The sequence below is a fragment of the Diplotaxodon limnothrissa genome, linkage group LG22 (genome assembly GCF_057381915.1).
Source record: "Diplotaxodon limnothrissa isolate DT_005_m linkage group LG22, D_limnothrissa_male_GT1.1, whole genome shotgun sequence".
Lineage (NCBI taxonomy): Eukaryota > Metazoa > Chordata > Actinopteri > Cichliformes > Cichlidae > Diplotaxodon > Diplotaxodon limnothrissa.
Genome location: NC_140616.1, coordinates 21,248,967 through 21,262,737, shown reverse-complemented (window position 1 = coordinate 21,262,737; position 13,771 = coordinate 21,248,967). Strand labels below are relative to the sequence as shown.

Genomic DNA, 13,771 nt, shown 5'->3' with positions numbered 1-13,771 from the left:
AAAAACCATTAAGCACTGGGCCCAAATGGATTTGTTGATTCAGTCTTTGGCTGATGACCAACAGACTCGAACACTTCCAGTGAAGCTGCTCCATGAAACATCTGCAGCTTACTTTTACTTTTACCCCCTGCAAATTTGCTTTCTCATCACAAATACATTTTATAATCTCCATATGATTCAGAAATGATAAAGGCTTGATATGCAACAATTAGCTTATACTGTGAGTTTCCATCATCAGTTGTGTAATGAAATACAGAAAATATTTGTACACTTGTCTTTGTACCCGCGCTCCACATGCACACGTACACACTTCTGTGCCTCTGCTCTCAGCTCTACTCATTACTGTGCCCTACATCTTCTCCTCATCTTTCCCTGCACATCCCTCCAACTATCTCCCAGATAGCAGGGCTCAGGCCTGATTCAGTCACATGCATCGCAATCGAATGGTCCCATTTCCATAACAGGCTCGGTTGTTAAAACAGTGCCATCTACATACATTAAGCTACCATTTACAGATGGTGGAGTTGACCATTAAACACACAAGAGCACCGTCATCTGCACAGTATAACTTCCTCCTACTGAATGTATAAAGACAATCCTTTTAGAGGGTGCCCAGCATGTGATGCACCTTTGACTGGAAGCAGTTTTGACAGATACAGGAGATCTTTCCTGCCTCACACCACGACATCAGTATTTATTTTATTTATGTTTCTACTCATTAAGCTTAACCTATTATATTTAATTCAACTCCATCTTTAGCACAATTTTGCAAACTTATTATTACTTTATTGCTTCATTTTATTATTATTGCTATTCTATTATTTTTTAATTATTAATGTATTTATAATACTAAGCTCTTCTACTTTATATGTTGTGTTTATTTTTTTGGCTGCTGTAACAGTAATCCTCCAGCTCCACCCTTATTATTATTATTGTTTTAGCACATACTACTATACTGTTAACTTTGATAACTGAATTATTTGTCTTTCTGTCACTATTATTTATTATGTTGAACATGACAAAGATTGCATGAGATTATTTAGAGGACCAAAGGTTGAATATAAGACTTGTGGGCTATGCTTCCATTTAACTGTTAACAGATGGGCATGCATGTGTCTGCTGCATGTCTGTTGTTAAATGCACTCCTCCTTCCTCTTGGGATCCGATTCTAAGCACCAATAAAGAGCTGAAGACTCTGTTGCAGCCCTCAGATTGAGAAATAACTCCCACCCACCCAATGACTCTTTCTAATATTTATAAAGATTTTAATATTGATGAGCTCTTTTTACTGTCACACGCATCTTTGTAATCCTTTTGCAACCGTTTATCCTATCAGCAGCAAGTTATGGATGCCTTAGTGCTCCACAGAGGCTGATTTTGATTCATTTTACAGCAGGCTCTAATCGATGTATGGATTAACAAATTTAATATAATCACCATTCTTATGTTTATATGTCCATGTGGGGATCTGTAAGGGAAAAAAGCCCTTAAAGTGTTTATTTTCTTTTTCAACATTGAAATCTTACATTACATTTGAGCCTTAACACTCTGTAGGAGCTTAGGCAGTGCTGACATGTAGTATCAGCATTCAGAGCCTGGAAAAGAGTTTCTTAAGCATGAAGAGTGCTCTCAATCCACCGTCTGCAGGGAAATGAAAAGCTTCAAAGAGCACTGATGAAAACAGTGAAAGATGTCTGGTAGTGTTTGTCTGCATGTATATCTACGCATGAGTGCGGCTGTTTCTGTGTATGTAAGTGAGGAAACACTTGGTATTGATTTATGTTACTACACTGTGTTATGTCTTGTGTATACACAGTGTAAGAGTGTCTACATGAACACACACACACATACTCAAAGATATGAAGGCCCCTGAGCTCAGTGTTTGGTGGATTAAACAAGCAAGTAAGCAGCAGAATCAGAGAAAGAAATGCTGAGTGATGCTTTCGAGGACCAACTCTCGCATGGCTCTTAGTATGTGTGGCTGAGAGAGAGAGGCTGTTCTGTGTGTCAGCATCAAAGCCTACTGTCACTCAGTTTTATGAAGCTAATAAGCTATAACTTCCAGCCCATTGGAAGGAGAAAGGAGCTTATTTGCATTAAGTGACAACCAGAAGCCTCATTTTCTCACTACGGTGTCATGTAGAGAAATGTGTTAGCAAATGAACCTCAAATACATGCAGATATAATGAGATTTATTAAGATAATGTTCCTCATATTAAGAGGCTGGCATCTTACCCTGGCTGCACCTTTGCATATTCAGACTATCATTCACAAAGTCTCAAATGCACTGTAGAGGACACCCAGGGCAGTGGCCAGGGTTGCGTATGGTCAATACCTCATCATCATCGGCGTCATAGTGGGCGTACTGCTGCTCTAGTAGTTCTCTCTGTCTCCTTTCCTGCTCCAGGGTCTGCTGGATGAGCGTGGCCACCTCACTCTGCTGACCTGGACGCTCCCGGCCGATCACAAACCTGTGACAACAAGAGGCACTGTTGACCTACAGACACAGAGGCGGCCAGCACGGGATTACACAACATGACAGTAGAGCCTAAAAGATATAGGATTGATATTTGGTGATTTAAAAATGCTGATATTGCGATATGTCGGCCGATGTTGGATGGATGGAAGCCTGGATCACATTGTTGCGTCTTTAGCATTTAAAACACAGCAGGGAAGTTGCAGCGCCCTCTGGTGGACAAACAATGAAACATCAAAACATGTTTGAAGGGTGTTTCTCACGTCTTCTTTTACTTACTAAATATTAACAGATCGGCAAGCAACTAATATGGACCAATATCGGCCAGCTTTAGTTACCACATGACTATTTGAATTTGTTAAATAATTTATCTTGTAATTACAAGTATGAATATTATAATTACAAAACCACGACCTTTCACACTGTGAGTTATCAGATTTATTTTCTTTAGACACTCGATATAAAGGGTTTAATCGTAAATGTAGCATCTGACAAAAACGAATATTTTTCATTTTTAATATTTTAAAGGGTTTGACATTTGTCTGACACTCGATTTATACTTCATCTACATCATAACCTACAACGTAACTACAAACCTCTCTGGAACTTATGATTTAACCTAATAATGTAGCCTGACATGCACCTTTTTACAAAATCATACAGAAGAGGAAAACAACTTTAAATTCATTTTTTGTCCATCTTTCTTGTTGTGATGTGTATTTATGCAAGGAAATGAACACAACAGTAACGCAGAGAGCAAAACAGAGGCCCACAGCCACATAGCAATGGCAGCGATATGTGCTGACGTAGTGGGCAGGGCTGGGAGACAGGACACGCATAATAATGTGAGGCGACAGTCAGCTCGGCCAGGCAGCCTGTTATTAAGCTGGCAGAGAACTAAACAGAGAAGACCAGCAGTTACGCATGCAAACAAACACAGAAAATATCACATTAAAATACAGCTAAAGATGCCGATGATGACAAAGAGCAGGAGCTAAAGATTGCTTATAGATTTGTGTTTGTCTATATTACAGGGAGAGGGAGCACTGAGAGTACAAATTAGAGCTACAAATAAGGGGATAACAAAGCAAAAAGATGCTCATCTCTCTCATCACGCTTCTGCTCAAAATGTAAAAACTTAAAGCAAATAATAGTTCTGCAACTCAAAAGAAAATTTATAACGCAATCACCAATTTATTCTCCTCGTAACACCAACGAAGCCGAGCAATCAAGTAAGGGGATTTTTGTGGCTCACCCTGCAGGGTCCCTGTAACTATGTGTATGTGTGAGCGAGGCCCGAGCTATTGTGTGTGCGCGTGTGTGTGTGTGAGAGAGAGAAGAAAACAGAAAAAGAGAGCGAGAGTGGATCGGAGATGGGGTCTAATCAAGTGAATTCATCTCCCGAGAGCTCTTTTATATATTTCTAAAGGGGATGTAGAGAAAGCCTTACGCTCCAGCAGAGAGGCGTATTTGATCTACATGTGAAGGAACAACTGAGGGCCAGGACACACAGTAAGTAGAAAAAGAAGGGGGGTTGGAGGGGTTAAGCTAAGTACTCTACTGTAGGAAGCCTTTGGACAGCAGGGAGGTCTGAAGAGTAGCTGACCTGAAAAGAGCCTTTCCGCTCACGCATGGGGAGCCTGTCGTAGTTTCTCCTTAAGATCTGGGACTGCCACACAGGATGCTGTGCAGGATCAGCTCAGCTGCAGACACCACTGATTTATTCCATTTACTCCAATTAATAGAGACGTGGCAAGGATGCAGAAAGTGATGCTTGGAGAAGCAATGCAGGACACACGTCTTGAGCATTAAGCAGCACTGGGTTGACAGCCATTTGAGGATGTCAGCACAGGTTCACAAATACCAGATATGACTGGTCAGCCGTGTTGGAGACATGCTATCTAATGTATCTACTGCAAGTTAATCTGAGTTCAATTTAGAGCATGATTAAGTCTGATAGTGGAATGCAAAAAATACACTTACTCAAGTACTGCACTTAAGTATAACTATGATGTGTATTTACTTCGATTAAATACTTTGAAATGCTTCTTTTTACTTCTGCTCCACTAAAGTTTGGGGGCAGTTACTGTTACATTATTTTAAAGCTTTAGTTACTAATTATTTAGCAGAATAAATACTGATAAATTATGATATCTCGTTATAGAATTAGACCCACAGCAAAGAATAAAGCAACTACATTAGCTCAAGATGCATTATCAAAGTGATGTACTCTAAAACAATAACTCAAATACACTCCAGTAACAGAAGATAAGACCGCTTAATGAGCTACGGATAAAAGGCATAGATAGTATGACACTTTTTAACTTTTATTTAAGTAGTATTTTGTGTACTTGACTTCTTCTTGAAGAACATGTTTACACTGTAACATTGCCACTTTTACTCAGAGTATTTAAATGCTTCTTCCAAAGCTCTGTAAAACAGTTAATCAATACAAAATATTAACTTCAACTTAACAAAAAATAAGAAATTTTGTTTCCTCAACTCGTATTTGTTTGTTGTAACAGTGCTTCTTGACAATAATTCTGATGCATTGATGCATTTGTGCGTGAGAGTTGCGTATCAGGGTTGCATAACGCCAAGAATCATTGTTGTGACAAATAAATACCGTAATCAATCAAACACAGATGTCCTTATTCTTTTTATCTAATGCTATCTATTATGTGCTAAAGCCATTTTCCAATGTTCCATGTATTTTGGGAACAGTTTCCTGTCTGTGATGGGGTCTTGGCAGCACGTTTTTAAAAGATCCTGGGATCACCTCTAAACCTGGATGATTTGCTGCTGGAAGCCGGGGTAAATATAGCAAAATGGCAAATGTAGGACAGTTGGCCATAAAACCCCTGGTGATCAGACGGAGTGAGAGAAGGATTTACAGAGGAGGAGGAGGGGGTGGAGTGAGTGAGACTTGATGGATGAAGACTGAAAGAGTGACAGTGAAGAGAGGGCAGGAGGAGTGATAATTTGTTGGAAGAAATAACAGCGAGGAGTGAGATTTATCATTATATTTCCTGTAAACACTGTCAGAGTTTAATGTTCATATACTGGACTACAACATTTATATATCTTACAAGTACGTCAGTGTATTTCAGTTTTTAGACTTGTCATAACTATTTCTTTATATTTGCGAGGTGGACAGATGATATACGTCGGCGTTTTCAAGGCTGTCTCATCTGTACAGCCACATCCTGGAAAATCTCCACTGTCAATATTATTTCAGCAAACATCATCTGTCCAACACTTTTGATTATTTTGGATATCTCTTTGTTCAGCCTTCAGCTTTTCATCAGACACTGTAGTTCCCACACAGCTATCTGTCTTTCCACAGGTGAGTTCAAGCATAATATGAATATAGATCCATGACAAAGAATGGAGGGCTCTACACCAGCAAGGTCGAGGTCTGAAAATAAACTCGCACACTTCTCCCGAGATGACTGAAGAAGAAATGGTGAAAAAGTGGCAGAATGAAAAGAGTGGAGAACATCCTCAATAACACACAATGGCGAGAATCCAGAGAGAGAGAAATAAAAACGAAAGCCTGTCAATAAACAGGACAGACAAGAGCGAGAATCAACTAAACGCAGCCTTCTCTTTCACATCTCTATGTGTGCGAGTACTTCCTCTGCTTCCCAGTGCTGTTAGCAGACCCTGTCAAAAACAGCTCGTCATGTAATGTTAAGGTATTTCTCACTAAGTAGGACTTTTGCAACATAATAGCTGGACTAACTGCATTGATACTCTTCCTGCGGCTAGTGAGACCATCACTAAATATAAAGAACGCTTTAGCGCTTTTAGGGAGCTGTAAAATAACTCTGACTGTATAATAGTAGTCGTGGATTTTGGAGCTGACAGCGGCTTGACACACTTTCCTGAAATCCTGCTGTACTGTTACAACTGATTTTCACAATTCAACTCTCAAAATTTGAATTCTAATGGAGTTATCACTCCAGCATTACTATGTCCTGTTCCCAATACTTTTTTGCATTAGACTGCATTATAGTTTATGGTTGCATGTGTGTATTACCGGACGACTCCTGATGTGTTCCTGAGGACTGAGGCAGCAAAGCTCTGAGTGACGCCCACCAAACTGGTCCCATCCACCTCCACGATCTGGTCATTCACTTTGATTCTGGCAAATGCAAGAAGAAGAATCTTTCAGCACTTAAGATAAGATAGTAATAAACATGTAATTATAAAATAAATGAATAGAATAGAATAGAACACAATAGCCCTCTATTGTCATTGTACATGTACAATGAAATTATAGGTGCTCCAACACCAACTGTGCAGGAGCAAATAAAAATATATCAATAGTATAGACATCAGGAATAAATGTCTGCGTTTTACTTTTACTGTGCATACATATAAGCTGAAATCTGCATGCACATATGACCTCACGCTGGGCTTCTGCATTCGAAAATGATTGTGGTCCAAAGGCTAAAAGATGCACAAAGTCACGAACACGCTGGCGTATCATTCATGTTCACATAATTTATAGAACTACAACAGCGGAAAACTTTCTGGGGTCACAAATTTCCAGTGCAATAGCTCCAGACTACTGTGTAACAAGGAGACAGAGGAGATGAGACTCAAAACAAACTATGAGGGCTAATGGGGACATGGACGCCTTTGGCCCTCGGCTACAATACATCCGGTATTTGTGCTCTGCTCTGGACATGACGGGAGGTCGCCTAAGTTCTTGACCTAAAATGAAACTCCTGATAAGACTTGAGTATACAGGATTCAGGGGAACTGCGAACAAATTGCTTAAAACAGACAGCCTTGTTGAATATTCAATTTAAATTTGCATGAACATTTGTACTGAAAAAAAAGATGCAGAGGGATTTTGAATCTGGATTTTGAGTAACTGCTTCAACATATAAATAAAACAAAAACTAGCTCTCATTATTTTCAACAAAACAGTGAATTGTGCTAATAATTAATTGCTGGAAGCCACAACAGACACATTATTCTCTTCTTCAACAGCAATTTGGTTTTTTATTTGGTCCAAAACAGAGTGCAAGAAGGCCCATCTCCTCGATACTTATGAACACAAGCTTGAAAACTTTAAACTTGTACATTTCTCACATTTTTATCAAATAGAATGGGCAGATGAGATGAAGGTCTCTTAACTCGATTTTTCTTGATTTGTATGAATGAACTACCCCCATAGGTTCAATTTAAAAGCAATAAAACTCAAAGATAAAAGAGTTCTCAAGTGATCTACAATTACAATTTCATAAACTGGAGAGAGCCACAGTAGCTAAGACTATTTAACAATGGTCAAAATCACTAGCTACCTACAAATGCATCCTCTGCACTGTTTCCTTTTTATTTACCGCAACAATAATATCAAAATGAAGAGGTGTTTGATGGCTTCATATAAAACTGCAGCTCCTTCTCCCAGTCTGTTACAACATAACACCAGCTGCCGAGCAGAATTTAGTATGTCTGTGACAGCTGACGCATCAATCACAGATGTCACAGGGATGTATAGAGACACGTGGGCCTGACAGGTAGACAGACAGCAGGCTGGTTGTCTGTCAGCGGTCCAGATGCTTCTCTGACCTTCATAGATGCTACCATCCAAATGTGGCTGTATGTGGTCGAGCCTAGTCGGTATACAACTTCCAAACAAAGGCAGCAGGAAAGACAAAAAACTGCCAACAAAGGACCTTGTCAGTTAATGTACATACACCGAATTACACATCCTATCACCCTCATGTCCCCTATCTCACACACACACACACAGGCGAGACATCGAGCCACAGCCAAGTCATTCTGTCTGCCTGAGAGTGAATGCGCTCCTGCACATTAGACCATTAAGTCAGACTCAGCAAAGACAGAGCCCTGTGGCAGGGAGGGTAATGACTCAAGGAAATCACATTCTGGATAGTGACTCCTCCCTTCTCTCCCTGTGTATATCTGTGTGTGTGTGTGTGCACGAATAAGTGAGCATGCAAAAATTACTGATTACTTTTTGCCGCCATGACACTAACATCTCAAGTGTACAGTTTATTTCTCTAATACTGTGATCATGGTCTATTGTGAAATCCATCATGAGGCCACAGCCAGAACTGCAGATTCACAATAAAGAACAGCTGTGTTTCCATCTCTAATAAAGACACTAATGATGCAATATAATGTTGGAAGCATTCATTCACTTGAAGTATAATAAAAACTTAGTACATTGGCTTCCTCCCACAGTCTGAGGACATGCGTGTTGGGGTAATTGCTGATTCTAAATTGGCCATAAAGTGCTGTATGTATGGTTAAAATGAAAGTTTGAATGGTCAGTAAGAACAGAAGAGCGTTATGTAAATGTGAATGCATTACTTAAATATGCACAGCACTCTGGCTGTTTTAAAGCCAGCTGTAAAAAGATATTTGATTTGTGAATATTTCTTTTTTCCTTTTTCTTTTCTTTTATTCAGTCTTTATATTAAGTGCAGATGTCCATTTCACCACTAAACTACAAATATCACTATGAAACTATTAAACTTCACCAATATCTTCACTTATATTAAGTCAGTTTGTTAATATTTTAAGTGTTCTGAGATTTTATGTTTAGATATGCATGTTAAGCACTTTAAACATGTTTAACATGCAAATGTTGCATCAATGTCCAGCAGGTAAAGTGGTAAAATATCAACCTAAATGTGTATTTTTGTATTTTATTGTATTTCATTACATGAGTCTGAAGGCAGACATGTTACTAAAGAAAAATAACCCCCAAATCTCAAAAGCTGAACAGTCCATGAACAACATTTTTGTCATGTAGCGTCTCATCACAAAAACTTGATGTTAAAAATATTCATGAAATAGCAACAGTGGCTGTCCTCTGCTGTGTAATGATCACCAAATTTGCATTACACAGTAGTGCACATGTGTTAATGTTAATTACCTCTGAACACAAAGCAGACTTCATTCTTTGGTGACCATAAATACATTTTTCAGAATACATCATTTCAAGGCAGCTATTAGATTAGAGGTTGGTTTTTATTGTCGCCATGCCTACAGCCACGCTGCTAGCATCGCTAAAAATCTAAACAAGCACACGGAGGAGCACGCTCAACAGCTTCTACAGCATTGTTGTAAAAATGAAACTAAACTGGACTTCCGGTGGCTCGTAGCACCGCATGGCCGCATAGAGAGTGACCTCCGGCACCAACCGTGTGTTTCCCCGGACTCGAGAGCTGTATTAGGGCTACATTGCCATTTTTCGACTCAAGAATGAGTGGGGATAAATCTAAAAAGGGAGGATACGGGCTACGAAACATTCTTGACTGTGAAATGGAGAAGGACGCCGCGGCTAGTGAGGCAAGCCTCGCATCGGGACAAGATGGCGACCGAGGTGAAGGTCTGGGTTGGCTTCGGGATGCTGTGAGTAGCGTACTGGTGGCCGAAATGGCTACATTGCGAACCGAATTGAAGAGTGACTTCAAAGCATTCGGTACGGAATTTCGGGAGGATGTAAAGAAGCAAATGGCCGAACTCTCTAAGGAATTGAATCAAAGATTACACGAGATGGCGGATCAGGTGGAGGAGATGACTGGTCGGCTAAAGCACGTCGAGGACAACATGGCTGACTCGGAACGCTGGGACATTGGTGTTAGGGATACACTTGTGCAGCTGTTGGAAAATCAACGGGCGCTTCAGGAAAAGGTGTCCGATATGGAGGGCCGCGCTAGACGCAAGAACATCCGGATCTACGGCGTACCGGAAAACTCGGAGGGCTCGTCGGTGACTACCTTTGTTGAAAATCTGATCAAAGAACACCTAGGCGAAGATTTCGGCCCGGACCGTGCTCTCGGCATTGAGCGCGCACACCGCGCGTTGGGACCGAAACCACCCCCGAATGCCCCACCACGCTCAATAATAGTGCGCTTCCTCCGGTTCTCTGTTAAAGAAGAGATTCTCCGCACGGCGTGGAACAAAGGGGTACATATCCAAAACAAACGGGTGTATTTCGATCATGACTACTCTCTGGAAGTGCAGAAAAGGAGACGGGAATATATCCCAGTTAAGAAGGCTTTGAAGGACAACGGGATCCGTTTCCAGACACCACTAAGTAAGATGCGAGTGTTTTATGCGTCAGGCAATGTCCTATATAATACCGCGAGCCAAGCTGCCGAGGATTTAAGAAAGCGGGGAATAGCCGTGGGTAAGATCACCTTGGGGAACCAAACCAACAGGATGACAGAGGACACGATAAAGCAGCTACTTCCTTGGGAAACGCAGACAGCACACTGCGGGGGCGGCTTCCAGCAGAACGTGCGGGAAAAACTCCAAGCATTCCGGAGGGAGCAAGAAAAAGTGTCAGCAGACGAGTGAACAGCTGATGGCGGGACAACGGTGAGATAGCTGGCGGTAGAGTTTTGATAATCTAACCGCAGGAACACTGACTTTCGTATCCTTCAGAATTCATATTTCTTTAGGTTGGTGCCTACGGACATGGTTAGAGAACCACCACGTTATGTCTAGTAGCGATAAGAGACTGTTTCGTTTATTTTTTGCCCTTTTTTGGCTTTTTTGTCGGTCACTCCCCTCTTGTCGGATGAGGGGCCCCACCCTGTGGCCAGTCCCCTCAATGTCAAAGGATACTGTTATATCCTTTGTATTGGAAGCTCCTGTTAATGTTTTGTGTGTTTGCTGTTCAGTGAGTTCTGGTTGTGATGTTCTGAGGTCTGGGTTGATTATGTTGTATTCCACATATCCACTTGATGGCTTATAATTTCTATAAAATGCTGTCACTAAATGTAAATGGCCTGAATAGCCCTATTAAAAGAAGCAAATTAATTGCCAAATTGAAAAAGGAGACAGTAGACTTGGCATATTGGCAAGAAACTCATCTAGATAATGCAGAACATGAGAAATTAAAAAAGATGGGTTTCAGACATACATTTTATTCATCGTATAGGGCCGGGAAAAAACGAGGAGTAGCTATCCTTATCTCAAATATCTAAAATAAAATTTGAACATATATCTACTATAAGTGATAAGGAAGGTCGGTTTGTTTTAGTAAAAGGTAGAATAGAGAATAAGACGGTCACACTATTAAATGTCTATGCACCCCCAGGAAGCAACGCAAGCTTCTTTAAGAAGATATTTGATTTGATCTCTAAGGAAACGGTGGGAACTCTTATTTGTGCAGGAGATTTTAATTTACTGTTAAATCCCAGATTAGACTCAAATAATAGGGACAGGAAAAGCACGTCTGGAGGGAAACAGGTTAAAGGAATGTTAACGGAATTAGGGCTTATTGACGTGTGGCGATCTATCCATGGGTCAGCGTCAGGATTCACTTTTTACTCTGCTCGACACTCAGTGTATTCGAGGATAGATTACTGTTTTATGTTTAATAGGGATTTACACAGGATAAAAGATTGCAGAATAGGTCCAAGAGATGTCTCTGACCACAGTGGACTTTATATAACGTTACATTTGGACGGGACACGGAAGACAACTTTGTGGAGACTAAATACCGGTATGTTAAATGACCCCGCTTTTGTGAAACAAATGACAGCCGATCTTAACTTGTACCTGCAGGACAATGATAATGGAGAGACAAATCACAGTATTGTATGGGATGCAGCCAAAGCTGTCCTCAGAGGTAAAATAATTGCGTGGTCGACCATGATTAAAAAGAAAAAGTCACAAGAATTGTTACAACTGCAGAATAGATTAATGGCCTTGGAACAGTCAGGTCTAAAGGATAAAAATACTACAGTAACCCACCAGATCAGACAGATTAAGCAGGAGATAGATAAGATATTGAGCGAAGAAGTAGAGAAAAACATAAGGTTCATGAAACAGAGGTATTATGAGGCGGGGCCTAAGGCGGCGAAGCAGTTGGCGTGGCGGATTAGAAAACAGCAAGCTGAAAATAATATTTATAAGATTAGAGACCCGGTTGGTAACAATGTTGTAACTGACCTGGATAAAATTCAAAAAGCGTTTGAAAAGTATTACAAATCCTTATATAGTCAATCTACTCAGGGTGATGTAAATAAGATGACTGACTTTTTGAATTCCTTAGACCTGCCTACGATTGGTCGAGAAGCAAATAGTAAGTTAACGTCCTTAATATCTCGGGAAGAAATAATTAAAGCTATCTCCAGCCTTAAATCCAATAAATCACCAGGTACCGACGGGCTCCCTGCCGAATGGTACAAAACCATGAGGGAAAGCCTTCTTCCCCTGTTGGAAACTAGTTTTAACTACATTTTGAAAGGAGGTCTGGTACCTCCCTCTTGGAAGGAGGCCTTCATATCGGTTTTGCCAAAGGGGGGACAGGATAGACTAAACTGCAAATCTTATAGGCCTATAAGTGTCCTGAACTCAGACTATAAACTATACACAACTATTTTGGTGCGAAGAATGGATGCTGTAATGCCTTCTTTGATTGATGAAGACCAAACGGGTTTCTTGAAAAATAGACAAACCCACGATAATATTAGACGAGCTTTACACATCATCGAACACATTAATAATAAGAAAAAAAGCTCAATTATTCTTAGCTTAGATGCTGAAAAAGCATATGATTCAGTGAATTGGGACTTCCTCTTCCTAGTGATGAAAAGATTTGGTTTCTGTAGCGAGTTTATAAGATGTTTCCAAGCTCTTTATTCTCTCCCTACTGCCAGAATAAAAATTAATGGTAGCCTCTCCGATACTATTTTTTTAGAACGAGGATGTAGACAGGGGTGTCCAGCAAGCCCCTACCTCTTCAACTTGTTTATCGAACCTCTAGCCCAGGCTATACGTCAGGAAACATCGTTGAAAGGGATTGTAATAGGAGGGGACGAGTACAAGGTGTGTTTATATGCAGATGATGTCTTGGTGACAATCATGGATCCCAGCTCAGGTATACCAGTATTAATGGGGATGTTGGAAACATATGGCCTGTATTCAGGGTATGTCCTTAATGTCAAAAAAACTCAAGTTCTGTCATTTAATTTTTCTCCGGACCAGACACTACTGGCAAAATTCAAGTTTAATTGGGAGGCAACTGCTATCAAATATTTGGGAGTGTTTCTGCCTAGAGATCTGACACAACTGTACGATATTAATTACAGTCGTATTAATAGAGAAATATATAGCGATCTCAACATTTGGGCCTTGCTCCCTCTCGACCTTGGCAACAGGATACAGATAATTAAAATGAATATTCTCCCCAAACTACTCTATCTTTTTCTTGCTTTACCTATTCAAATTCCAGAGAAGCAATTCAGGGAATGGAATAAGCAGATTTCGAGATTCATTTGGCTTAACAAA

The 13,771-nt window shown here is 40.3% G+C and overlaps 1 protein-coding gene across 1 annotated transcript in view; it reads right to left on the bottom strand.

The window, feature by feature from the left end:
- Positions 1–13,771, bottom strand: part of ppp1r9a (protein phosphatase 1, regulatory subunit 9A) — a 63,972-nt gene that overhangs the window by 16,935 nt on the left and 33,266 nt on the right. Inside the window, exons 4-5 of the mRNA XM_085345925.1 lie at positions 6,519–6,623; positions 2,336–2,471 (exon numbers count right to left, since the gene is read on the bottom strand). Of these exons, the coding sequence (XP_085202051.1) occupies positions 2,336–2,471; positions 6,519–6,623 (241 nt within the window). The remainder of the gene's footprint in view (positions 1–2,335; positions 2,472–6,518; positions 6,624–13,771) is intronic.